General features: G+C 37.4%; 1 protein-coding gene across 1 annotated transcript in view; it reads right to left on the bottom strand.

Annotated features, from left to right (window-relative positions):
* Positions 1-9403: 9403 nt before the first annotated feature.
* Positions 9404-27635, bottom strand: part of LOC110944186 (laccase-15) — a 28209-nt gene continuing 9977 nt past the window's right edge. Inside the window, exons 3-7 of the mRNA XM_035990074.1 lie at positions 11914-12065; positions 11352-11596; positions 10666-10794; positions 9629-10585; positions 9404-9534 (exon numbers count right to left, since the gene is read on the bottom strand). Of these exons, the coding sequence (XP_035845967.1) occupies positions 9404-9534; positions 9629-10585; positions 10666-10794; positions 11352-11596; positions 11914-12065 (1614 nt within the window). The remainder of the gene's footprint in view (positions 9535-9628; positions 10586-10665; positions 10795-11351; positions 11597-11913; positions 12066-27635) is intronic.

Below are 27635 nucleotides of genomic sequence, written 5' to 3'. Positions count from 1 at the left end.
ATCCGCTACACAGTCAGGAAGAGCGCGGATGTATTTTTTGATGGTCATGTCGGGAGTCTTGACCTGGTCTGGACAGATGATGCTTAACTGCTTGAAGCGAGCAGTGAGACCGGCGTTGTCACCCTTGTCTTGTTTAATACCCCAGAATTCATCCTCCAACTTATGACGCTCATGGGAGGGACAGTATTCTTCGATCATGATTTCCTTCAGCTTCTTCCATGACAGAGCATAGGCTGCGTCGTTTCCGCGCTTGTTTCTTTCAGCAGTCCACCAGTCCAAAGCACGGGACTGGAAGACGCCAGTAGCATTGAGAGTCCGGAGATTATCTGGGCATCCACTTTGACGAAAGGTGACTTCTATCGAGTCAAACCAGTGAAACATAGCCGTTGGACCATCCTCGCCGGTGAACTCTTTTGGCCCACATGCCTTAAATTGCTTGAAGCTAAAAGCAGTCTTGCTGGATTCTTTCGGAGCATCAGCTTGTGACATCTCAGATGATTTGCTGGCGTTCTCATAAACCTCACTCACGGCCTTCGCCACGGTCTTAGAGATGATAGCAGCCAGACGTCGATCTCTTTTCTCCTGGCGGGTAAGACGCGAGCGTGATCTAGGTTGTCCAGATGACGACATGGTCTGCAATAGACATCGTCACAGGCTCAACACAACGAATTCGAGTCTCACACGTTCTTAGATCTCTAAAGCTTAGAATCACGTCGCATCTCTCGTCACGTAACACATATAATCACATAAGCACATAATCATAGAGGCACATAAGCACAGAAGCAATTAGAGCACATAAGCAATTAAGCAAATAGGGCACTTAATTTCCTAACACGTACGCATTTTTATCACAGAGGCGGTCAGAAAACAGAAACCTATAACCACAAGTCGAGTGTCGTTCGTTTTGCGTATCGGATAGCATCACATTGTATCATCTAACTTAGTCATATAGCGTAGCATAGCACACTGGTTTCGTTTAGATCACATCAACAGGGATTCGAACCGAGATAGGATAGCAGCAAAGGTCACGCAGATTGATTAACAAATGGAGTAACCAACAAATCTTAAAACACGTAAACAGGTAAATCATATAAAATCAACAAAGCAACACTCAAAATCGGAAAATGGATTGTCTGCGGCTACTAGACTTTGACTAACCATGGCAATTTAACTATTCACAGTTGACTTGTCGTCACTTTCGACTCTAGGGGACATGTTTCTGCCTCGATTCTTGGGCATTATGCATGCGCATTCTAGGCCATACTCGTGAGTTCAGGTCATTGGAGTCCGTCAATTGCCTTGGCGAGATGAAATAAAGTTGGAATAACTGCCAAGGTTAGGGTTTCACCCCTAGCTTAGCAATTTCTTCCTTGTTTTAAGAAAAATCTAGAGGAAAGTTTTCATCAAATTATGGGTTTCAGCCCTGATTTGGTATAATTTTCCCCCGTTTGTTGATAGAAATTAGCACAAAATAATTGGCAAAAATTCGTAATTTAGGCAGGAATTTGCGGGTTTCACTCCTAATCCCGTCCAGATTACAAAATTTGGCTCGGAGTTCGGATGTAATGATAGAATAGAAGGAAACAACATAAAATAAGCACATAAACTTGGTCTCTTGGTTCCTAACTATAGTCTAGGTCTCTAAGACAGCGATCCGGACTAGATCGTGTCTAACCTAATTCCCTATAGTTATGGCTCTGATACCAATCTGTCACACCCCAACCGATGGCGGAATCATCGGGGCGCGGCACTGAGCGAAACAGATTGTTCAGAAGTTTCCACAACAACTATCATACAATTCAGTTATATAACACGTCCCATACCGTGTCCCAAATAATAACAAGTTATCATAGAAATCAACTAAACAATATGGGAACTGTTCCGACAACTCAAATTCTTAATTATTACAGACTGAATGTAAATATTGTTTTAAGACTTCTAGACGGCTATCCGTAAATCTTACTGACTACAGGTGCCAGTGCAAGATCTACAGATAATTATGGCCCTGGAGCAGGCACGTGGACACTGTCCTAAGGTCACAGGCTCCTAGAAGCTTATTATTGCCTCGCTTCCCTAGCACGCTAGTAGCTTAAACACCTGTCACATACGTTAAAATAAAAGTCAATACATATAATGTAAAGGTGAGTACACAAGTTTGATATAGCATATAGAGTTCGAATAGTTTACGCATAACCAAGCACGTACACAAGGGAAAACGATGCATGTAAATTATCAACATGGGACCATCGATACCAACGACTTCGAGTTGACTGTCCGAGACAGTTCGCAATACATGATTACCACCGTAATCCATGCAAGAAATTGTCCTTAGCAACCCCCGTGTGAACGGGTGCTGAGTCCAAACTATAGTACTACGTTGCTAAAGCAGGCAGATAGCACTCCACGTGTATACATAATAAACAGCAATCATTTAGACAAGTAATACATGCAAGTAGGTTAGCGTTCAAATAGATTGTGTTGTTTGTGAATTTGATAGATTACGTATGTAACACCCAAAAGTGCTGAAAGCAAAAAGGGATCGAGTATACTCACAGTGGTTGATTGTGGATTGAAGGGAGCACTGAGAATAGGTTAGCCTGAATAGTTCGATAACACAACGATGAGTAACGCGGAAAAGTAAACAATGTACTTGGATCGAGTAGGCCATTCGATCGGACAGCAGTTCGATCGAGTGGGCTGTTCGATTGGTTTGAAAGTCCGTTCGAACATCCATTCGATCGGCTGGCTGGCTCGATCGGCTGGTTCCTTCAAGTGGATTGTTTCTTCCTTTGATGTGAAGGATGTGTTTGTGTATGATGGTTTGTACTACCTTTCAAGTTGGCCGATCGAACAGCTGTTCGATCGGTTAGCCCAACCGATCGGCTAGCACTTCATTGTTTTCAAATATGTCACTCGATCGGTTGGCATGTTCGATCGGGTGACATTCCAATGTTTCGAAAAGTCTAAGTGTTGAAGTATAGTATCTCATGATTCGAGCAGTAATGTTTACAATCGAGTGGCGTAGTCGATCGAACAGTACCTCGTCAATACTACACTTCATGAGTTTGTGGGACTAAGTGCTAGTCGATCGGTTAGCCTAGTCGATCGGCTGGCATAGTCGTTCGGTTGGGCTGTTCGATCGAACAGCCTAGCCGTTCGGCCAGCTTCTCGATTCGGTTAACCTTTCACTTAACACTTGGTTATTCCCGTTAATTGTTGATGTTTTAGAGATATTTTGACTACGAGTTGAACCACAAAACTGAAGTCCCCATTTAGCCTACTGACTCGAGCAGGAATCACCCAACTCGGTCAGAGACGGTTAGGAACCCAAGTTTAACGTTTAACCCGAAATCGGTATATCTCTCGGTAGAACCCGAATCTTGAACCATGTGTTTGTTTAGATTGATTTATAAATCGGTTCAAGCTCGTTTTCACCGGTTTGAGTGTAAAAGAGTTGAAAGATAGATGAAAACCCATCTTCCAATCCTTTTTCACCGTGAAATGTTAAGATCTTTGGTAGATTTTAAGTTATTGATGTGGAAATCGGTTAGATCTAGCTTATTCATGGTTGAATGAAGTCAAGAACATGAAGTTCTTGATGAACACCAAGAACACCATGATGACATCACTCAAGAACACCTAGATCTTGGTGATTTCATGGTTGAAATTCAAATTTTGAAAGATAGAAAGGTGGAGAATCGATTAATGAACAAAAACATACAAGGATTAGAGCGAAATACTTACCGGTTTGAGAGAAATCTGAGATTTAGTGAGAAGAAGAGGCTGGTCGGTCAGAGCTTTTCCAAAAGTGGAAAGCTTGACAAGGACAGCCCTATTTATAGGCTTCCAAAAGAGGAAAGGGTCAGCTGATCGAACAGCATCCCTGATCGAGCAGCTGTCCGATCGAACAGTCCTGTTCGATCGGCTAGCCTGTTCGATCGGGTTGCCCTGTTCGATCGGCTTGCCTGGTTTTGAGTGTTTCGCGACGATTTTTGATATTTCGACATCGATGAACGATGATTTGAGAATGATAGAGTTCCTAATCAAATTACTTTTAGTAGTAGTCGGGGCTATATTTAACATACAAGCATCCTTACAACCATTTCGGGTTCGATTTCCATTGAGTTTGATTCACCTTTGAGTCTTGATTGATTTGATTGATTCACCACACACTTAAACATAAAAATAAACATGCACAAGTAACACATAAGGCACACACACACGTATAAAAAGTACTAAAATCCCCACACTTGAGTTTGATGATTGATTTGATTAGCTTGATTATTGATTGACTAGCTTTATTGCATTGTTACTTCCTATCATTCACAGTCGGTCGTTGATTCACAGTTCGATTATTGTCCGATTAGTTTGATTATACAACACTTACTCCAAATAATATGAAAATCAAAATGAAACTAAAATGAAATTAATCTTTATTAATCTTTAATTCCAATAACAGTCAACACTTGACTTTGACTTTGACTTTTGGAAAACACGGGGTGTTACAGTTATCGTGTGTGTGTTCCGGTAATTCCCCGAATTACCAACGTAGACTCATTTAACTAACCCTAGTTAAATGTAGTGCCATGATGTATGATTAAATTAACCGTGGTTAGGTTAAACTAAACCTGAAGTTGCGGGTTGTTACATCATCCCCAACTTGAAAGAAATTTCGTCCTGAAATTTGATAAGCAGTCCCGGAGGAGTGAAACGGTAAGTTAAGATGACTGTGGGTTTTCCTCGGGTACCACATCATCCCCAACTTGAAAGGGAATTTCGTCCCGAAATTCACTAGTCGCATCAGGGTTAGGTTCGGCAGTTTTGAATAAGTGAGGATACGTGAGCATCATCTGATCCTCGTGTTCCCACATGAACTCCGGTCCACGCCTTGAGTTCCAACGAACTCTCACAATTAGGATACGACTGTACTTACGGACCTTGACTTCCCGGTCCATGATTTCGATGGGTTCCTCGATAAACTGCAGTTTGTCATCGATCTCCAGTTTTTGTAAAGGAACCACAAGTGTTTCATCGGACAAACACTTCTTTAGGTTAGAGACGTGAAAAACGTCGTGAACGTTCCCAAGTTCATAAGGCAACTCAAGTCTGTAAGCAACCTTTCCAATTCTTTTCAAAATCTTAAACGGTCCAACATAACGTGGATTGAGCTTGTCGTGTTTCCCAAAACGAACCACACCCTTCCTGGGTGAGACTTTCAATAAAACACGATCGCCCACGACGAATTCCAAGGGTTTCCTACGCTTGTCGACGTAGCTTTTCTTGCGATCACGTGTTGTCACCATATGATTTCTGATTTGAACAATCTTCTCAGAAGTTTCGAGTACGAGTTCTGGACCCGTGATTTGGTTGTCATCCACCTCAGCCCAACAAAGAGGAGATCGGCATTTCCGCCCGTACAACGCCTCGAACGGAGCTGTCTGAATGCTATAATGGTAACTATTATTGTAGGAAAACTCTACCAAAGGTAAATGTCTTTCCCAACCTTTACCAAAATCGATCACACATGCTCGCAGCATGTCTTCGAGTGTCTGGATGGTTCGTTCGCTTTGACCATCAGTCTGAGGGTGATAACCGATGCTCATGTCTAGACGTGAGCTGACTGATTTGTGCATCGCTTGCCATAAATCGGACGCAAAACTTCTTTAAGTTTGCTTAATCAAACAACGAACTTCTTCAAGTATTTCACTTTCATTCAGCAAACTTAAACATAGCATAACTTTTCCAGAATTTGTCAGAACTTTTTCAGAAAGATGGTAAAAGTTTGTTGTTTCAAATAGCGAACTACCTAGATGTGAAAACATTTTCCAAGCCCACCTAAAGACACTCTTTCCTTGTTCAAAGCCCCTATTTATGCAAAAAAATTCCATTTCTGACGATAAGGAAGTTCTTATATTTTCTACGCCGCTGCTCATGTTCTTCTATGGTATACTTCTTAGGCTATACAAGACGATCGTTTCTTTGTTTTAGTCCTTCACTCGCAGACAGAACCACTTTCTTTCTTAGGATGTTCATAGTTTTGGTTTTGTGTTGGATCTTTGAAAATTTCGTCATCTTGGTGTATATTATGTGGTTTTTGTTCTTTTTCTTAACGAAACAAGATGGCAAATAGGTCTTTTTTTAGATGGAATCTCAGGTAATTCGTTGAATTGTTTTACAACTTGTTTATGACCCTTTTATCTGGATTACAAATTGTTTACAACCAGGTTAGGACCATTTCAATCTGACTACATTTTATTGAGACCCATTTTGACCTGGACAAATTTATACTTTTCTAAAATGGCTCGTTTTAACCTGAATTCATTTTACTCATAACCTGTTATGACTTGACCGAACTGCCCGCTTTACCAAACTCACAAAAAACTATAATGCGGTAACAAAATAAATACTAAACTTTCATCCAAATATTTGTTTGGTTAAAGAAATTTGAAAATTACCAACCAAAAACCTAAAAGTTCTACAAATTTCAAATTAACTAAATATCAAGTTTGTTGTAATTTTCTAACTTTTTTTTTGTTCCTCATTCAGCCATTCCGGCATATCGATATCACATATGCATCCTCTAGTTTTGCTAATTAATGTTCAAATATATTAAAACTAAGAGTCAACTAGTAAAGTGATTCTACACATATACGATTATGTTAAGAACAACACGATTCTACTGTAGAAAAACATACTCTGTGATCACATGATTTATTAAATTTTGTTTCATGTAATTCTACCATCCCATAGGTTTTCTGATAACATATTCTCATGGTTTAATTAGAAATTGGCTAAGGTTGTTGTATATTTTTCGCATAGTTTCTAAATTTCTTGGAAACATTTATGGCGTCATTCGCTTTTTAGAGTAACTAGTTCAATCAATGGTTCGGTTTTTAAAACATTATATGTCACAAAACGTAATCATTTAAATAATCACAAGCCATTGAAAAGTTTTCATCTAATTAATATATCAATATATATTACCATGGTATATAATTATCCTCATAAAGAATCCTCAAACAAGTCTAAATTCAAGAACAATAATATATGTTCAACACACCCATCTCAAATAAACTATGAAACTAAACACCACAATTCGTATATAATAATGAAAAGGGGCTATATATAAGTAAAAAATAACTATAGTCAAAAACGTCCTGAAAGTAATTCATTCGAAGATGATTGTTGTTCTTGCTTGTTAGATCACTTAATGTGCTTCCATGTTGCAACACTTTCTTGCTTTTCCATAGATGAACACCAAGTAGATGATAACTTGATACGCGATTTCCATCCCAAGAGGTATATATAGCACCGGATAATCAATCCATTTGGGGTTTTTAGGGACAAACAGCACCGAAAACGTCAAGGTAGGTACAAGAAAAAGTACCAAGTAATTCAAAAAAATGAAAGCACATGATCTCTTGTCGCGTTTTTGATCACCAATATAGAAACATGTAACTATGATCCCAAACATTACACACGCCACCAAATACGCGATCCAGTTGAGTTTGGAGGGAAGTACTAGTACCATCATAAGCGAGAAAGGAGCAAGAAACGCCGAGAAGCCACCAATTAATTTCAAAATGGTGTAACAAATACCCCTCATGTATTTGGTTGGACAGAACAAGAAAATCACACCTACAACATCAACTGTAGATAATGCAACAATGCCAATGATGTTAAATGCGCCGTTACTTTCGAAAGCGGATTGATTAATCCGGATCCTCGCAAGCGCACAAATGAAGGTGGTGCGACAGAAAAACAAAATATAAAGTATAATCCTGAAACAAAAAATGTCAACAAGTTATTATTATCACCACTACCACCACCAACACCAAAATCTTGAAAACATGATATGAACTTACTGTAGGTCCGTAGCGGCGGCAGAAAGTGGTGGTGGAGGTGGTGGTGATGGTGCGTCATCTCTAACGGAAATTGTGACCTGTCCACCCATCTCAGTTGGAACAACTGACTTCATGGTTATGGTTATGGTAGGTTAACTCTAAACCAAGGAGTAATAAAAAGATTAGGGTATAATAATAATAATAATAATGGAATTAAGATAAAATATATATACTATACATAGATCATCTCTTTATTCGGAAAAAAATAAAGACAACTTATTAATTAATTGAGAAACTCATAATGTATTTAGCTGAGTTACAATAACCGAATTTTCAAGCTTGTAAATGTTTAGGTTAGTGATTCTAAATATCGTTTCTAAATCATCTCATCTTCATAAATTAAATCAAACTAAATCCTACTTATGTTTAGGTTAGTGAAACCATAACTTTTTATTAACAGATAACGAAACGAGTCCTTCAAATAGGCTACTGGGCTACTGGCGAAATTCAGCACATCGTGATACACCCGCCTCCGAACCAGGAAAAACCCTCACCTAGGGTTTAAGCCCGTGAACACTTGCCCGAAGGCACAACAGTGCAGTGAGGTAAAACGTCAGTACAAGAATCGAACTAGCGATCGCCGCTTATTCGCTTAATCTCCCATCATCACCCGGTGCCGCCGAAAACATTTAATTAAACTCAACCATATGGTCTAAAGTTGTTGCATGCATGTATATATATGTTACCTGTTGACGTAGGGTACGCTACGCGTAGTGGCGATCGAATAGCGGTCGTTCGGACGTCTTCGAATGGCGGAACAAGGGTGTAGGCTTCATTATATATAGCGGGATTGCGTGTATTTTAAAAGGAAACAAAATTTATAAATTTTCAAGATTTTTATTATTTTTTTTATTATTTTCGGTGATTGTTATTATGGTATTGATAAAAATATTCAACATTTTTATTATTATTTTTATTATTTTCGGTGATTGTTATTATGGTATTGATAAAAATATTCAAGATTTTTATTATGATTTTTATTATTTTCGGTGATTGTTATTATGGTATTGAATTTTAGTCCGATAATAAGAAAAAAAAAATACTAATGAATAATCGAATAATTGCATTGAGATCCAAATTTTAACAATGACCCATATAAGTTTAAAAGTAGATTGCTAGAAAAAGTTTATATATAATAAAAGAAGAATTGTTTATTGTCCTATAAATAAAATTAACACAAACTCGTTGAGTAACATTTTAGCATATGATTAAGTTTGTTATTAACCGGTTACAACCCAATCCATTTACAACTTTATTACAACATGTGTTTACATGGTTTAAGCAAGTTCGATTTTGAGTTGATATTTTTCACATAAATAATCATATCGGTCCTTTTAGGGTTGATCGATTTTAACCCCTCATATTTTGAAGTGTGTGCTCTCACCAAATAAACACAATATGAATGTATAAATAGAATCATATATAATTTGTTTCAGTATCAAATACTACTTGTATTAATTTATAAAAAACATGTATTAGTTATGAAAATGCAAGCGAAATTAGCATCGCGGCATGTGAACAGGCGGTGGCAGCATGCTTTCTTGAGTCTGTTTGCCATTCTTAACGATGAATACCGTCTCCATCCCCCACGTAAGATGACGTTCGATATGACAATGCAAAAACCATACACCTAAAAGCAAAAGGATGATCGAGGTGTTATTGTTACAATATTAAATAAAATAGATGTGTTTGGTACTTTAACTAGTTGCTTATACAAATGTTACCTGGGTTATGAGCCTTGAACCTAATTGCGGCCCACCCGTTTATGGGAACAAGAACAGTGTTCCTGAACGGGGGGTCAACTAGGTTATAGTTCAAGGGATCCTTCTTTTCATCAAAGTTACCAAATCCCCATCCGACGACATAGAAGTTAAACCCATGTAAATGCATAGGATGATCAAGCCCCGCAACCAAAGCGGTCCCTTGAAAAACCACCTCCACTGTTGTATTATATTCTATCACCTTAACTTTTGTCGCCCTCTTAGGTGTTAGTAGAATCGCCGGTAAATTGGTATCGGTAAAATTGTAATACAATGGCGGAACACTAGGGAATCGGGTGCTAAACACACCATTGATGTGATAATAGTATGCTTCAAGTATGTCAACCAAGGGAAATTCAAAGCTAATGTTGTTCATACTAGCCGCGAGTCGTGTACCATTTGGGCCCGCACACGAGTTGTTCTTACATGGGAATGTGTTTACAGAAACGGTTGAATATATACGTGTGTCATACGCACTTAATGGGAATTTTAGCGGCTCAAAGCTTCTTAACCCACCAAGGAAGTCAAAAGCGGCGGTGGTGTCATTGTAATAGGGTAAGGAAGGAAGTATAGGAGATGTGGTGGTGGTGGTTAAGATAGAATCACCACGACTGTCGTATTGGAGGATCCCGGTGGTGGTGGTGTTATCAAAACTAACGCCTGTGGCAGAAGAATATGCTCTAGCCGCCATGTAGTAGCGACTCCCTGGTCGAACTTGGTTTGCTTCGAGCATACAATCAAGTGTTTGACCAGGGGAAATTACCACATATTCTTTAGTCAATTGCTTGGTGTAGCTACCATCAGCTCCCACAACGGTTAGCGAATGATTTGCAATGGCAAAAAAGAGTATTTCATTCATCGCCGCATTTACCATACGCAAAACATACCTTTTCCCGTATTCCACATTTAACTTGAAGGTAGCTATAGAAAATTAATGAAAATTGAAAATAATTACTACACAAAAGTTTTGGCTTTTAAGTTTGTGAAATTACTAAACTAACCTTGGCTTGAGCATGGATAAAAGTCACCAGGCTGACCATTAATGGTGTAAGCATCAGAATCTCTAGGGGCACCACCAGATTCAACAAATTCTTGAAGGACTTCCATTACATCTTTCTTCCACCACTCACCTAAATAGAATTTAACATACATAAAGTTTAGAGGAAAGTCCTTTTTCAGTCCTTGTAGTTTGTGCATTTTAACTATTTGAATCCAAAAACCAAATTTGTCTTGATTTGAGTCCTTTTGGTTTGTATTTTTAACCCTTTGAATCTAAAATGAAACCTCATCCACCCCTTTGAGTACCTGTGGTTTGTATTTTTAACCCTTTGAATCCAACCCTTTTAGTCCATGATTTGAATGAGGTTTGCGTTTTGGATTCAAATGGTTAAAAATACAAACCACAGGGACTCAAATCAAGACATGTTTAGTTTTTGGATTCAAATAGTTAAGATGCACAAACCACAGGGACTCAAAAAGGACTTTACTCTAAAGTTAAATTGAAAAAGTAGACTAGATAGGTTGGGTAATGAATCAAAATGGGTTAATTTCATACACGCTGAACGAGTTGGATTGATCCCTAACACCATTTTTAAACAAAACCCAACTTTTATGAATAAATAGTTATGTAATTTTGTAACAAGTTATCGAAAATGTAAATTGATTGTGTTAAACCATGTAAATGTACCGAATATTATGGGTACTTCTTCATACGGCTCGGGGAAAGGGGAGTATGTGCCAGGTTGAGGGTGCACCACAATCGCTCCATGGACCGTGGCTCGAGACCAGTCGCTATGAGCGTGCCACCAAAGTGTTCCCACCTCCATAGAAAATATGACCTTATAGTTAAATGAGTCACCGGGTTGAATTGGACACTGTGTGATATATTCAGGGCCGTCTGACCATGGATTTCTAGGTTGTTTTACTCCATGCCTGCAATTTAAACTAATCTGTTTTATGATGTTCATATACTTGGAATGAATATTTATAAAGGTTACGAAGACATCTCGTTGTTAGAACGAATTATAATCTATTGATAAAAATGGAATATCATTTTGAACTTGTTATATTACATGAACAAAAAGTGTTATTGTTAAAATTATTTCATCTTGAGATCTCATAGTGATGTTTCATTATTATTAGTTTAGAAAACTAAAATTAAATCACTTAACATAACATGAATGCCGAATTAAATTATAGTATATCAAAATCGATGTTTGAAATAGTATGAAACAAAAAAGTTGTCATACCAGTGAATGGTGATATTGTATCTCCCATTGTTATGCACCTTGACATAAATAGTATCTTCTTTGCGAACATACAAAGTTGGTCCCGGAAATTGCCCGTTAACAGTTAAAATGCTTTTGGTTTCACAAAGACGAGTGTATGACGCTTCCTTTACCTACATGATCAAAAAACCGATGGTTACAATAACATTCAAAGAAATGGACAAAGGAATGAAAACGTTTGTTCCATTTGAGATGAAATTTGCTTACAAAAAACTCATGGTGTCGAAGCAACGCTTCACAAAATACGATTTTCAGTAATGAGATAATGAATACGAATACAATCTTGTTACAAGGCATGTTGAAAGACAAGACAATGCGCCACGCTGTTTCTCTACTCGAATTCATGCGGATTTATACACAACTTGTGTAAGTTTGAGGTGATAAATTGCAAAAAGTAATGTGTATACATCAATGTATTCTTACTCTTTTGTGTTTGACTTGTTATGGTTGACAAAAACCAATTAAATGTAGCGTTGGAACTAATTTTGATTAGTCAATTATAAAGGGAGAATGCTTTTCAAAACATGTAATTAATCATCTTAGAATATCTTATGAATTATATACATTTCCTTACTTGTTATGGTTGACAAAAAGCAATTAAATGTAGCGTTGGAACTAATTTTGATTAGTCAATTAGAAAGGGAGAATGCTTTTCAAAACATGTAATTAATCATCTTAGAATATCTTATGAATTATTATTATATACATTTCCGTACAAAAGAACATATTAATTATAAATGTGTAGGTTCTTTAAATAAACAAATCTTGTTTTTTTTATACAAAAATGAATGGTTTCCTTTGCTTTTCTATTGTAAAAAAAAAAAAATATCTTCTGTGTAAAATCAAAGACTGGGTTTCATTAAAGGCCTAAGGAGGAGTAGGATCATGACATGTGACAGATTTGATTTTTAATGTGAATGTATTATGGTTAAATTTATTGTGTGTTATTTATGATGTTAATCATGTAGTTGCATTTTAGAAGCATTTTGTGAAACAAGATGATTATTATTTTTTTTTTCAGAATGATATGTCAATTTTCGGTTGTTATCTCGTAGAATGAGAAGAACAAAAAACCCCATGTATATATATACTAATTGAAAATAAAAATTTGAGCTGAACCAAGCCAAGCGGAACTTTACTCATGCTTGGCTCGTTAACTAAACCGAGTAGAGCGACTCGTTTACAACCGAGCTTCAAATCGAACAAGCATTTTCCGAGTGAGCATCGAGCAAGCGACAAGCGACGGGTGATTTGGACAACCCTAATTATAACGTGTCTGGATAACTAATATTAAACACCATGTACATTTGAAGAAAAAAAACCCCCTAAAACTAGAACAAAAAAACACCATAGCTAGAACTAAAATACCATATTTAGAACTAAAACACAAACGTGGACATGTGAAGAACAAAAACACCATAAGTAGATATTTTTAAAATGGTATTTGTTGATAAATAAAAGACGTACATAAGACATGATCATGAATAGAACTAAAACACATTTATATGTGACAAGACGTGCTTATAAGGTATTGTTGATAAATGATAGAAAAGTTAATAAGTGTTAATTCAAAACTAGTCATATTTAGAAAAGAGTAAGAATATATTTTTAAGTTTTCTATACGCCCTAATAGGTGTGCGTAGGTAATATATAGAATGCCTTTTCTTACTATATTTTTCCCATGTAAAAGTGATGTGAGTTTAATTCTTACAAGTAAAAAGTTAGGTGGTATTTAGATATAAATTGTTTCATGGTGGTTTAACTTTAATTGCATTTACAATATTTTCTTCCGCTAGCTTGAACCAGTTCTCACTAGAAGAAAAACGAGTATCATTGTCGACCTATCACCGACGGACACGGTCTATGATATAACAGGTCCCAGTAAAAACCAAATAATGAAATGAAAATTAAAATACTTGTGGGTGATTTTTCCATAATAACTAGATTATTTTTGTATTTATATTTTTAAGTATACAAGCTGTTGTGAACACTTATATGACCATTGATCAATGTACATTTATATAAAATTGGATTTAATATAAAATAACTAAGGCTACGCGTTGTTGAATCGAGATGAAGATCGGGACGAAGCCACGTCAGATCAGGAGAGGCGGGAACACCGCCCCCCCCCCCCCTCCCTTGCCCGGTCCAATATCGGGTTAGATGTGAGCCCTATCCCAGGTTGAGAAAGAAGAAGGATATTGAGGTTGAGATTAACAACTGAGTTTGAAGAAGATGAAGGATGTGGAAAGAAAACAAAAGAGTTCATTACTATTTAGTTTTTTTACGGCGAAACTTTATATAAATATAGAAACGGACCAGTATGGAGTAAGGGAGTAAGGAGCTGAAACACCCAAAACACCAAAAGTTACAATATTACATTGTGAATAGCGCACGACGTATTCCTATTATCAAACTTCTTGTTTGACACATTGAAGTTGTGAAAAGCATCTAACAAAGCTTTACAAGTGAACCTCGTACTAGGAATCAGCAACTTCAACTAAACGAAAATGTTTTACCATATGGTCGGAACCCAAATTTCCACAAAGCCCATCTAAAACCACTGTGAAGAAGATTCATGACTCATTCTTGAGAATTACTTGGGCCTCTCGTCTAAACCCAGGCCCATTGACGCACCGACCCAACCATGGAGAAGCATTGGGCTACCGTTGCCCTCTTGTTAGGGAAAAATGCTTAGACCACCCGGGGAAAATTTGGTCGTTTTATGCCAAAACCACGCCGCTCCACGCTTCTTGTTCAATTTGTTGGCCAATCATATTTAATCTTCTTTTTTTGTCCAATAGTTTTTTTTGTTGGTTTTTTTATTTAATTCTTTACACCCGTTTTAATATAATGTCCCACAATGTCCACATCCCAAGTACACTCATTTTATAAAAACACCTCATAATGCCCCATTGCTGACTGGACTGTCACATGGCGCAAAACGCTCAAGGGTGGGGTGTCTTCCACTACGCATGGTCATAGGAAATGTGACCCGAAGTGGACCCCCTTTGAACAATGACGATTCTATATATAATGCATGGTTGTAAAAATCCCGACTAGACGTCGATTAACCGCTAGTCCCCACCTCATCGGCTGACTAGCGATTTCTACACCCATTAAATGATCCAAGTATCGGTTGAGTCGAACAATTCTTCGTCATAACTCATAACCGGTGTGTCGAATAGAACAATAGACTTAATTTTGGATGTAAATGACCAGTCAATTCATGTATAATTATTTGATACTCACCAACTTTACTTATTACCATTTTGGATTCTACCATCATGAAGTTTAGATTTGCCAACAACAAATCTATTGGAGTGTGCATCTTTCATTTCGTTATTATTGTCTAAAGATTCCCAAAAAAAGATATTTCATATAAATATGACTATACACATTGCACATATATTCTCCAAACCATTCGTGAGGTGGAGATTGACCGAAAGTTAAGGGGACGTAAAGCTATGGGACCTAATTTTTTTTCCTATCGTTATGTTTCAGGTCGGGCCAGCTATTAGATTCGGGTCGGGTCAAATAATAATAGTTTCAAATAAAACTAAAAAAATTCCATTTATTCAAAGGACACGTTCTTACATATAAAAAACTAAATATTGTTTAAGAAACAAAAGTCCAATATATATATATAGGGCAAGGATAAATTGAAAACCCACTTGAGTTGAATAAACCCTGAAAACCCATTAATAACCATTGATCATAGTTAATAGATGGCTGAGATTGATTTTGAGCATTTAGTTGCTTTTGTTTCCCTTTTTCTCTATTTTTTATTTCATTTGATGTACGTTAAGGGTAATATAGGAAACATTAATACAATCTCTTACAAAGAGATAAAAGTCTGCATGGTGTAAGAACAATCACATCGCTGCATCATTACACTTACTACACATCACTCTTCATTATTTTCAAAACTTCAAAAACAAAATATACATTCTCTCTCTTCCAAGTCTTCATCAACTCTTCTTCATCTAACCTAAATCACCGGACCTGTTCATGTATACCCAAAATCAACGGAGAAAAATCGCCTAATATATTCAAAATTGCCGGAGAAAATCAACAATCACTAGATACAGCAAAAAGTCTCAGGGAAAAAAATGTACAAAAATCTCAGGGGAAAAAATGTAACATGGTAAAAACAAAACCAAAAAATCCATAACATAGAAAATTCTCAGATTTAACATAGCAAAAGTCTACAAAAATCTCAGGGAAAAAATGTAACATGGTAAAAATAAAACCAAAAAATCCATAACATAGAAAATTCTCAGATTCAACCAAACATCAACAAGTACATACTACCGAAAATGTCATTAACATACTAACAAGGATAATCCAACTAAGTACCACCTATTTCTTAATCTCAACAAACAATGGCAAAACCTCAACAAACAATGCTAACTAGTGTGTTAGCGCTAGAAGAGTTGACCTTGAAGCTTGAGTTAGAGCTTTCACATCTTGATGTAGTCTTCATCAGACAACACATTGGGATGTCACGGAAGTAGGCAGGTACCCATTGGTCCCTAATTGAGTACATATCATTCAACCAGTCATGATCTTTTAACCCATATTCCTCCATCAAAAGTTGCCAACGCGTCTCAAATGTAGATGGCTTCACGTGATCTTGTAAGACTCGGTGGTTTCATTGAATAGCAAGCCAGCACCGAATGTCACACATTGTTTATGATTATCAACCCCAGTGAAAGGAACAAAAATCATGTTGTACCTGCGCGACGAAGAAAATAAACAAAAGTTAATAATATGTTAAAGGGAAAAAAAGTGCCAGTTTGCAAAACCCCTTTCATCTCTTGGTTTGCCCCTTACGAATAGAAAACCCAGAATACACAGCATAGTCCTTGTACATACTGAAAACGTCCTTCCACGTTTCATATACACAACCAACAACAGGCTTTAAAACAATAGGAACATTAGGACACCACATTCTAGTGCCATTGGGTGTGTGGTGAACATAAAATTCCTCGTCCACATGAATACCTACAAAAAAGGTATTGTTTAATAAATTTTAACACGTATAGGTTAAAAAAAAATTACTTGTAACATGATACCTAACAAACTGATGCATTTTACTGTATTCTCAATACATGTTTAACACGTTTTCCTAAAATGCAAACAAAACATGGTGGTACATTTTTTTGATCTCGCCAAAAAGTGTAGATGCTGGTGTATTTTTATGTAATCCAAAAATGTAATCTCGAATGTTTTCCCCTTCCAAAAAATATAAAAAATTAATACAAGTGTAACCACATGTTTTTACCTTCTACACAATATAAAAGCTTGTTTCATAAAAAAAAATTGTTACACTTGTTTTTACCTTCTACAAGTTTACACATTTTCAATCAAACTAACCAACACATCATCTGTTTTTTTTCCTCCTCTACCAACAAAAAAACAAAAAAATAATAATAATAATAACAAACTACAAACATTAAAACTAGGGGTGTTACAATAACCCTATAGAAAAAAATTCATGGTTTCACATAAACAATGACCTGTGGATAGCAGCTGTGTAAAAGTACAATTCTGAACACCATCCCCATCACCATTTGTGCCATTTTGATTCAGAACTGAGGCTACACATAAAAAAATACCAAAAAACAAAAAAAAATCAAGAAGAATCCAATGAAAATCTAAACAAGAAAACCTTAATTTACACAACTACTCATTTGCATTTAAAGTTGTACATTTCATAGAACTGAAAAAAAAAGTATCACTCACCTGGAAACTCTAAAGAAATAGTATCACACCCCAACCGATGGCGGAATCATCGGGGCGCGGCACTGAGCGAAACAGATTGTCCAGAAGTTTCCATAACAATTATCATTACCAATCAATTTAAAGTAACATGTCTCATACCATGTCTCAAAAGGTAAACAAATTATTACAGACAAAATCTTGGCAAGTAGTTCTATTCCGACAACTCAGATTTTTCAAATAGCCCAATTGTTTATCTGCTTCTAGAGACTCTTGATTTCATTTGTACAGACAACTATTTGTTGGCCTCTAGAGCTTTATTCTAGCCTCGATTTCCTAGCAGATAAGCATCCTAAGATCCTGTCACATACGTTAAAATAAAAGTCAATACACATAGTGTAAAAGTGAGCATACAAGTTTGATAATAGCATATAGAGTTCGAAATAGTTTACGCATACACAGAGGAAAACGAAGCATGTTAGTTATCGACATGAACCTATCGATACCAATGACTGCGGGTTGACTGCCCAAGGCAGTTCGTAATACATGATCACCACCGTAATCCATGCAAATAATTGTCCTTAACAACCCCTGAGTGAACGGGTGCTGAGTCCAAACTAATAGTACTACCGTCGTTTAGGCAGGTAGACAGCATTCCATGTGTAAACATAACAAACAAGCATTCATTAAGTCATGTAATACATGCGGTAACGGTTAGCGTTAAAGTATTGCGTAGTGTGTTTGATGTGATTTCGTATAAGTAACGTATGTAACACCCAAAAGTGCATAAAGCAAAAAGGGATTGAGTATACTCACAGCGGTTGATGGATTGAAGGGAGCGCTTGAGTGTAAGGTTAGCCTGAATAGTTCGATAGCTTAACGATAAGTGACGCGTAAACGAGAATAAGTGTTGATGGGTCGGTCAGCTGGTCGATCGGATGGTAGTCCGATCGGATAGCTGATCGTGCGGGTGACAGTCCGTTCGGACGGCTGTCCGATCGGATGGCCGTTCGAGTGGATTGCTTCTTCCTTTAGGAAGGATGTGTTTGTCTATGATGGTTTTGACTTTTGAAGTTTTTGTTGTAGCGTTTGAAAACATAGAAGTATCTTTACATTTCAGGTCGGTCGACCGGACGGTCGTTCAATCGGCCGGCAATCCGATCGATTGGGCACTTTAGCGAGAACAAGTTCACAGCAGGATGTCACTCGATCGGACATCAGTTCGATCGGGTGGCATTCCTAGTGCATTGAACATGTTGAAAAATCGATTAAGTGTTAGAGTTCAAGTATCTCATGATCCGAAGGGTAATCCGATTGGATGGTAGTCCGATCGGATAACATTTCGTTCAATACTCAAACTTCAGATAAGTAGGTTAAATGTGGGACCCAAGGGTAAGCCGTTCGGCTTACCGGTCGTTCGGGTGGCTGTCCATTCGGACAGTAGTCCGATCGGACGGCACCTCGTCCTGGTCGTCCTATTCGTTTCCCACTTGGTTGTCTTGATTGTTTGTCGTTTTATCGAGGCATTTTGATAACGTGTAAAACAACAGTAACCTTGTCACTACTTGGTTCTCCTGATCGGACAGGAATCACCCCGATCCGGTCAGTTAACTTTTCGTGACGGTGTTCCATTGTTAACCCGAAATCGGTAAACCTCGTGGATAGAATTCAGATCTTGATCCACACAACCACAAGAATGAGTAGTATGTCGACACAAGCTCCGATTCCACCGGTTTTGAGTGCATTGAGTGTAAAAGAGTTGAAAGAAAGTTGGAAAACCATCTTTCAATCCTTTCTTTTGTGAAAATGTTTAGATCTACTAGAGATCTTTGTTTGTTTATGTGGAAATCGGTTAGATCTAAGTTGTTCTTGGTGGATTGAGGCCAAAACATGAAGTTCTTCAAGAACACATGATGACGTCATCCTAGAACACCTTGAATCTTGGTGATTTCACGGTTAAAAGTTAAGATTCAAAAGATAGAAAGGTGTAGGAGTGTGTGTAGGTCAAGAAAGTACAAGATTTAGGACGAGATCTTACCGGAATCGAGAGAAATCTGGGAAAAGGTGAGGAGAGTCTGCTGTTCGGTCAGAGGGTTTCCAGAAATAGAAAGTGTGAAAGTGACATGGGTATTTATAGGGTTTCAAAAGAGGAAAGGGCTGGCCGATCGGCCAGGCAGCTCGATCGGACAGCCTGTCCGATCGGACGGCAGTCCGAACGGACGGCTGGTCGATCGGCTGGTAGCCTGATCAATCGGCTGGTAGCCTGATCAATCGGTCGCCTGGTTCGAGTGTTCGGTGCGACGAGTTTTGCTGTTTCGATTTCGATTGCGAGAGTTGCGATGCGATAGAGTTTCCTAGTCAAATTACTTTTAATCCCAGCTACTCATATCTCGCGCTATCTCTTCTCCACTAATTATCATACTATATATATACAATCATCCTTAGTTCGTATTTGTTTTGCGATTGCGATTCGATTCGATTGTGATTGAGTTCGATTGCGTTTTGATTGATCACCACACATAACATAAATAAACTTGCACAAGTAACACATAAGGCACACACACACGTATCATAATCACCAAAATGCGTAATTCGAGTTGCGAGCACGATGTTGATTAGATTAGATCGATTAGCGTTTAATTGACTTTATCGCATTGTTACTTCCTATCATTCACAGTCGTAAAGCGATTAGTAGCGACGTGTGTTCGTCGATTATTGCGATTTTAATTAATTACTCCACATAATACAACTAACGTAAAACATAAAATAGACTAGCTATAAGTCAAAGAAGTCAAAACAGGGATTGAGCAAGGAGAGACAGATCGCAATTAGCAATCTTTTCTCCCTTTGACTTCAATCTTGACTTTGAATTTGACTTTCGAAACACGGGGTGTTACAGCCTCCCCTAGTTGAGGGAATTTCGTCCCGAAATTAGGCCGAAGCCGTAGCAAACAACTGCAGATACTTTGTCTTCCTATCGCTCTCGAGTTCCCAAGTGAACTCTATGCCTCGTTTGCCTTCCCATTAGACTTTCACAATAGGAATGCGCGAGCGTCTGAGCTGCTTGGTTTGGCGATCCATGATTTCGACAGGCTTCTCCACGAAGTGTAGCGTTTCGTTTATTTGGAGGTCATCAAGAGGCACAATTAAATCATGCTCAGCCAGGCATTTTCGGAGGTTTGACACGTGGAAAGTCGGGTGGACGTTACTAACTTCCTCCTGTAGTTCGAGTCTGTAGGCGACTTTTCCGATCCTTTCCAGAATCTTAAAAGGTCCAACATATCGAGGCGCTAGTTTCCCTTTCTTGCCGAATCTGACCACACCCTTCCAAGGTGATACCTTTAGGAGTACGTAGTCGCCAACGTCAAATTCAAGGGGCTTGCGTCATCTATCGGCGTAACTTTTCTGTCGACTTCGAGCTTTCAACAAGTTGTCTCGAATTTGGAGGACTTTGTCAGTCGTTTCTTGCAATAGCTCAGGACCGGTTAATTGCGAGTGACCGATCTCGTGCCATACAATAGGCGATCGACATCTTCTTCCATACAAAGCCTCGAATGGTGCCATTTGGATGCTGGTATGATAACTGTTGTTATACGAGAACTCGACTAACGACAGGTATTTGTCCCAATTACCACCGAAGTCTATGACACACGAACGGAGCATGTCTTCAAGAGTACGAATCGTTCTCTCAGTCTGACCGTTGGTTTGAGGGTGGAATGCGGTACTTAGATTAAGCGTAGTACCAAGAGCAGCTTGAAATGTTTCCCACAGTCGCGAGGTAAACCGAGCATCATGGTCAGAGATGATGTCACGAGGCGTCCCATGATTACAAATGATCTCGTCGGTGTAGATTCGGGCTAATCATTCCACCTTGTAGTCTTCCCGTATTGGCAAAAAGTGCGCTGATTTGGTTAAACGATCAACAACAACCCAAATGCTGTCGTGACCTGATGACGTGTGCGGAAGCTTTGTTATGAAGTCCATAGCTATACTCTCCCACTTCCACATGGGGATTGGGGGTTGCTCGAGTAAGCCAGAGGGGTTTTGATGTTCAGCCTTGACCCTTGCACAAGTCAGGCACTTCCCAACGTAGAGAGCAATATCTCTTTTCATACTCGGCCACCAGTACTAGTAGCGAAGATCCTGGTACATTTTATCGGCACCGGGATGAATAGAATACCGGGATTTGTGGGCTTCATCCATCAAAATCTGTCGCAAATCAGTCCGCTTAGGGATCCAAATTCGGTCCAGAAAGTGGAATATCCCATTCGACTTATTTACCAGTTGAGCTCCATCGTGGTAGATTCGTTCCTTCTTCAAAGTGTGTTCATTAAAACAGGCTTGCTGGGCTTCGCGGATGAGGGTTTCGAGATCATATTGGGCTTGGGTGTAATATCCAAAATTTTAAGCTATAAAATATTAGTTATTTTAAATAGATAACGATTTGTTAATAGTTAAATGCTATGTTTTGCACATTTAGTACATCTAAAACTATATAGTATAATATAAATTATCAAGAAAAATAAACAAAATGATAAACATGTTTAATACCAAATAGTAATTATATATACTCTTTTAGTAAAAGTATAGAAATCAACCATCTTACGTAATTCATTTACTTATCATAGTTACACTCTTTAAAAACATTACACCTGGAACCAATTTGAAACACCTCATCAAGTTTTGATCCTATCTTAAATTTAGATATTTTTCCTTTTAACTTGGTGGCCAAGTATAACCTACTATAGAAAAAAAAAAAGGAAAGATGGCCTTCCTAATTTTCTATCATCCAAGTTTTCTTTGTATTCTCCTGACAATTTTCGATAAACTTTACAAGGTATCATATTAAACTCACTCTTTACTTAATAATGATTTATTGTCCTTGTTTTAGTTTTGTTTATTTTTTTAACCAACTATTATTTTGGGTTTTTATTATGTTCAACCAAAAAAATATCTGATTCATGATTTTCACAAACCAAAATTTGACACACAATTTATTTATTTAACATAAATAGTTATTAGTAAATATTACATGTAGCTGTCAAAAAAAAGGAAATTATTATAATTTTATGAAAAGTGAATACTTTATTTCAAAAGATTACACGTAATTCATATATGATAAAATTATTAATTTTAAAGTATTTTTTAGGTTTTAATAAGTGGTTTATGAAAATATATGTCTTTCAAAAAAATAATAATAAATAAATAATACATTGATATTTTACGAAAACATGTTCATTATTATATTTTATAATTTAAACTAGGTTAGAACCCCGTGTATTACACGGGTTGAATAAATGTAATTTTATATATTAAAGATTTTAAAAAATTATATCTTTATAAACCCCGTATATTGTACGGGTTAAATAAATGTAATGTTATATACCAAATAGCAAAAAAGTTATATCTTTGAAAACCATGTGTATTACACAGATTAAATAAATGTAATTTTGTATACTAAATACTAAAAACGTCGTATTTTTAAAAAACCCGTATATAATCGGGTTGAATAAATCTACCAAATAATAAAAAAATACATTCTTAAAAACCCCGTATATTACACGTGTTGAATAGATCTAAAAAAGAGTTATATCTTTAAAAACCATGTCTATACACATATTAAATAAATGTAATTTTGTATACTAAATACTAAAAACGTCATATTTTTAAAAAACTCATGTATAGTCGGGTTGAAAAATCTACCAAATAATAAAAAAATTATATCCTTAAAAACCATGTGTATTACACGTATTAAATAAATCTAATTTTACATAGCAAATGATAAAAAAGTTATATCTTTAAAAACTTTGTGTATTACACGGGTTATATAAATGTAACTTTGTATAGTAAATAATAAAAAAATTATATTAATAGTAAATAATAAAAAAATTTATATTTTTAAAAATCCCGCATTTAACACGAGTTGAATAAATATAATTTTGTATACCAAATAATTAAAAAATATTTTTTTTAATAAATTAGGATAACATTTAATATTAATTTATTATTTATATATTTAATATAAGATAAGTAGGAAAGAGATATATTTGTTTTAAAAATATATTAAATTAACAATTTAGATTTCAGGATAATATTTTATTAAAGTACGATAAGATTTTAACATTAATTTATTATTTATTTATTTGATTAATATAAGTTAAGTATAGATGTGAGGATAACTTCAATAAATGACACGTGACCAAAACTTGGTTTCTTTTATTATAATAGATAGATTTTAAACCATCATGATAACATTGAATACAATTCCATACTATACAATAATATATGTTACGATTGATCAAAATTAGTTAAAATCTAAGTTCTAAGTTGGTAAGCTTGGTTAGGTTCTTATAAGTCAAAATTAGTAAAAAAAAAAAAGAAAGCATGACCCTAAAGATAAACATTAACTAAAATAAGACAAAATTGGAAGTCAAACCCACCAATTTAATAACCTAAAGATCAAAAATAACTAAAATCTAATAACCAAAATTAACTAAAATATAAGTTCCAAGCTGGTCATCGAATTTGCCACGTAAATAATTATGATTCTTTTTTCTAGAAGAGATTTTTTTTTTTCATAAAATATGAGATAAGGGTAAACTAAATAAAAAAGTGTTAATTTGATAAATAATAATATTAAGTATAAAAAGGTAGGAAATTACAAATGTAGACATCTTCAATGAATGACACGTGTCCAAAATTAGGTTTCTTTTATTATATAGTATAGATTATATTTAGATTTCATACTATCCTAAAAAAATAAGAGTTATGATTATAAATAAACGTGAATTGTTATATCCTCGTCGACAAATCAAGAAAAAGAGTATTAATCAAAAAATATATGTCTAAATAAAATTATAATGGTATTATAGGATTTTGTGATCGTCTACACATATTTGGTTATCTCTATTTGTGATTATCACTTAAGGTACGGACCCCTCTTCACGTATGTGTACAAGTTTAGGTTTCCACTATCCAGTAGTCGGAAAGGCTAAACTCGTTATTTTGTTATATTATTATGTGGTATGGACCCCTCCTCATATATGTGTACGGATTTAGATTTCCACTACCTCGTAGTTGGAAATTTAGATTCATTACTGTATGCTTTTGTGATCTTCAAGATTTTGTGCTATTATATTTAAATATATAGTTATATTGTTTTAGAAAATATTGATTATGATGCACTGAACTACTGATTGTGTCGCACCGAAAGGTGACGCGCTGAAAAACTGAATGTGAACTATTGAATGTGATTACGTGACACACTGAATGTGAACTGACTACGCATTGAACTACTGAATGTGACACACTGAAGGTGACTAACTGAATATGTGTTATATATTGTTTGATATATAGATATTGTTAAGAAAACGTATATTGCATTGTTGTTGTCCCACTGAGTAAACCCCGTTTACTCAGACGTACATTTTCCTTCTTATGTACGTTAGGTTGCAAGAATATTCAGGAAAGCTTGGATGAATGGTTCGAGGGAATAAAGACGCACATGGATTTTCATAAAAGTTTAAATTGTTTTGTACAATATTTCGAATTTTGAAATAATGTAAAAGTTTTACAATTTATGGAATGAAGTTTTGACCTCTGATGTACTGTATAAGTAACACGTCAGCCCAAGCCGGGGTGGGGTGTTACATTGGGTATCGCGAATGCTGAGCAAATAACTCCGTCTGCTGAGAGTGTCGGCAACGACAATTGCTTTGCCTGGGTGATAACGAATCTCACAGTCGTAATCGTTGAGTAGTTCTACCCATCGGCGTTGACGTATATTAAGTTCTTTTTTATTAAAGATGTGTTGTAGGCTCCTATGATCGGTGAAGATCGTACACTTGGTACCATACAGGTAGTGTCGCCAAATCTTTAACGCAAAAACAACCGCGCCTAGCTCGAGATCATGGGTTGTATAGTTCTTCTCGTGGATTTTGAACTGACGAGATGCGTAAGCTATAACCTTGTCCCGCTGCATAAGGAGACAACCAAGACCAAGGTTGGAAGCATCACAATAGACAATGAATCCGTCATTTTCGTCGGGCAATGTGAGAACAGGAGCGTTGCAGAGCATGTGTTTGAGGGTTTGGAAAGCAGACTCTTGTTCGGTTCCCCAAACAAAAGGTCTGTCTTTATGCGTGAGAACGGTAAGCGACACAACGATCTTAGAGAACCCTTCGATGAATCGTCGGTAATAGCCCGCTAGTCCGAGAAAAGAACGGACTTCGGATGGGTTCTTAGGTGTAATCCAGCTCTTAACTGCCTCAATCTTCGCGGGATCAACATGAATACCTTGACTATTTACGATGTGACCCAGAAACTGAACCTCCCCCAGCCAAAATTCACACTTGGAGAACTTAGCATAGAGTCGATTCCCCTGGAGTAGTTCGAGAACCAAACGTAGATGTTGCGCGTGTTCGGCTCTTGACTTGGAATAGATCAAGACATCGTCGATGAACACGATGACGAAACGGTCGAGATAGGGTTTACACACGCGATTCATCAGATCCATAAAACCGCGGGTGCGTTGGTTAAGCCAAAAGGCATAACAACGAACTCATAGTGGCCGTAACAAGTGCGAAAAGCGGTTTTAGGTATATCCTCATCTTGAATGCGTAGCTGGTGATAGCCTGAGCGTAGATCGATCTTTGAGAAACACGTAGCACCTTGCAGCTGATCAAACAAATCGTCAATGCGGGGCAGGGGATAGCGGTTCTTGATGGTTAGCTTATTCAATTCTCGATAGTCGATGCACATCCTGAACGACCCATCCTTCTTTTTAACGAAGAGGACTGGCGCGCCCCAGGGAGAGGTGCTCGGGCGAATGAAGCCTTTCTCAAGCAATTCCTGGAGTTGATTTGAGAGTTCACGCATTTCGGACGGTGCGAGTCGGTAAGGAGCTTTGGCAACAGGGTTGGCTCCAGGAATGAGGTCGATTCGAAAGTCGATATCACGACTTGGCGGGAGTCCTGGGAGATCATCAGGAAACACGTGAGGGAATTCACAAACAACAAGTACCTGGTCTACCGCCATTTCTTTCTTTTCCTTCTCCGCTACTACAATGTTAGCCAAGAAAGCTCTGTATTCCTTGCGGAGATACTTGCTAGCTTGGACGCATGACATGATTTTGAGACCTTTCGAAGCAGTTTCGCCATAAACACGCAATAAATCACCATTCGCGAGCGAGAATCGAATCATCTTGTCGAAGCACACAACTTCAGCATGGTTTTCGCGAAGAAAGTCCATGCCTACTATGATGTCAAAACTTCCGAGTTGCATCGGAATAAAGTCAATTGGGAAGATGTGATTGTTGAGCTCAAGGGTACAATCACGAAGAACAGAATTAACGCCGACAGTTCTTCCGGTAGCGACTTCAACATCGAATGTCGAGGGAAGATAGGAGCGCTTATGACTAAGGAGCTTTTCAAATTCGAACGATACAAAGCAATTATCGGCTCCAGTATCAAACAAACACGACGCATAAATACCATTCACAAGGAACGTACCATTGACCACGTTGTTATCAGCCTGGGCTTGGCGCGCATTGATATTGAAGGTTCTGGCGCGTGCTGCTTGCTACTGTTGTTGTGGCTGTTGCTGCTGATGAGGTTGCTGCTGCTGGGGCTCTTGTTTCACCACCCTGTTCGGGCATATGTTCGTAAAATGGTTGGGATCACCACATGCGAAGCAGACTCTGGCGTTGATCGCGGGTGCCTGAGCCGCATGATGGCCTTACGGGGCTGGGAGTAGAGCTTGATGAGCAGTGGTAGGAGCTGCGGTGTTGCGAGGACCAGTACGGCAGTTGACAGTGAAGTGGTCGTACATGTTGTAGTGAGTGCAGAAATGACAGGCAAGACCCACCGGATGATGATAAGAGCATGTTGGGCAAACTGGGTGGGGGCGTGTGTATGCACGCTTTGCTGGTGGTGCATAAGTAGTTGGAGCTGGACGGTGAT

This window comes from Helianthus annuus, chromosome 5 (genome assembly GCF_002127325.2).
Source record: "Helianthus annuus cultivar XRQ/B chromosome 5, HanXRQr2.0-SUNRISE, whole genome shotgun sequence".
In the NCBI taxonomy this organism is placed as follows: Eukaryota; Viridiplantae; Streptophyta; class Magnoliopsida; order Asterales; family Asteraceae; genus Helianthus; species Helianthus annuus.
This window is presented reverse-complemented; position numbering and strand designations above follow the sequence as displayed.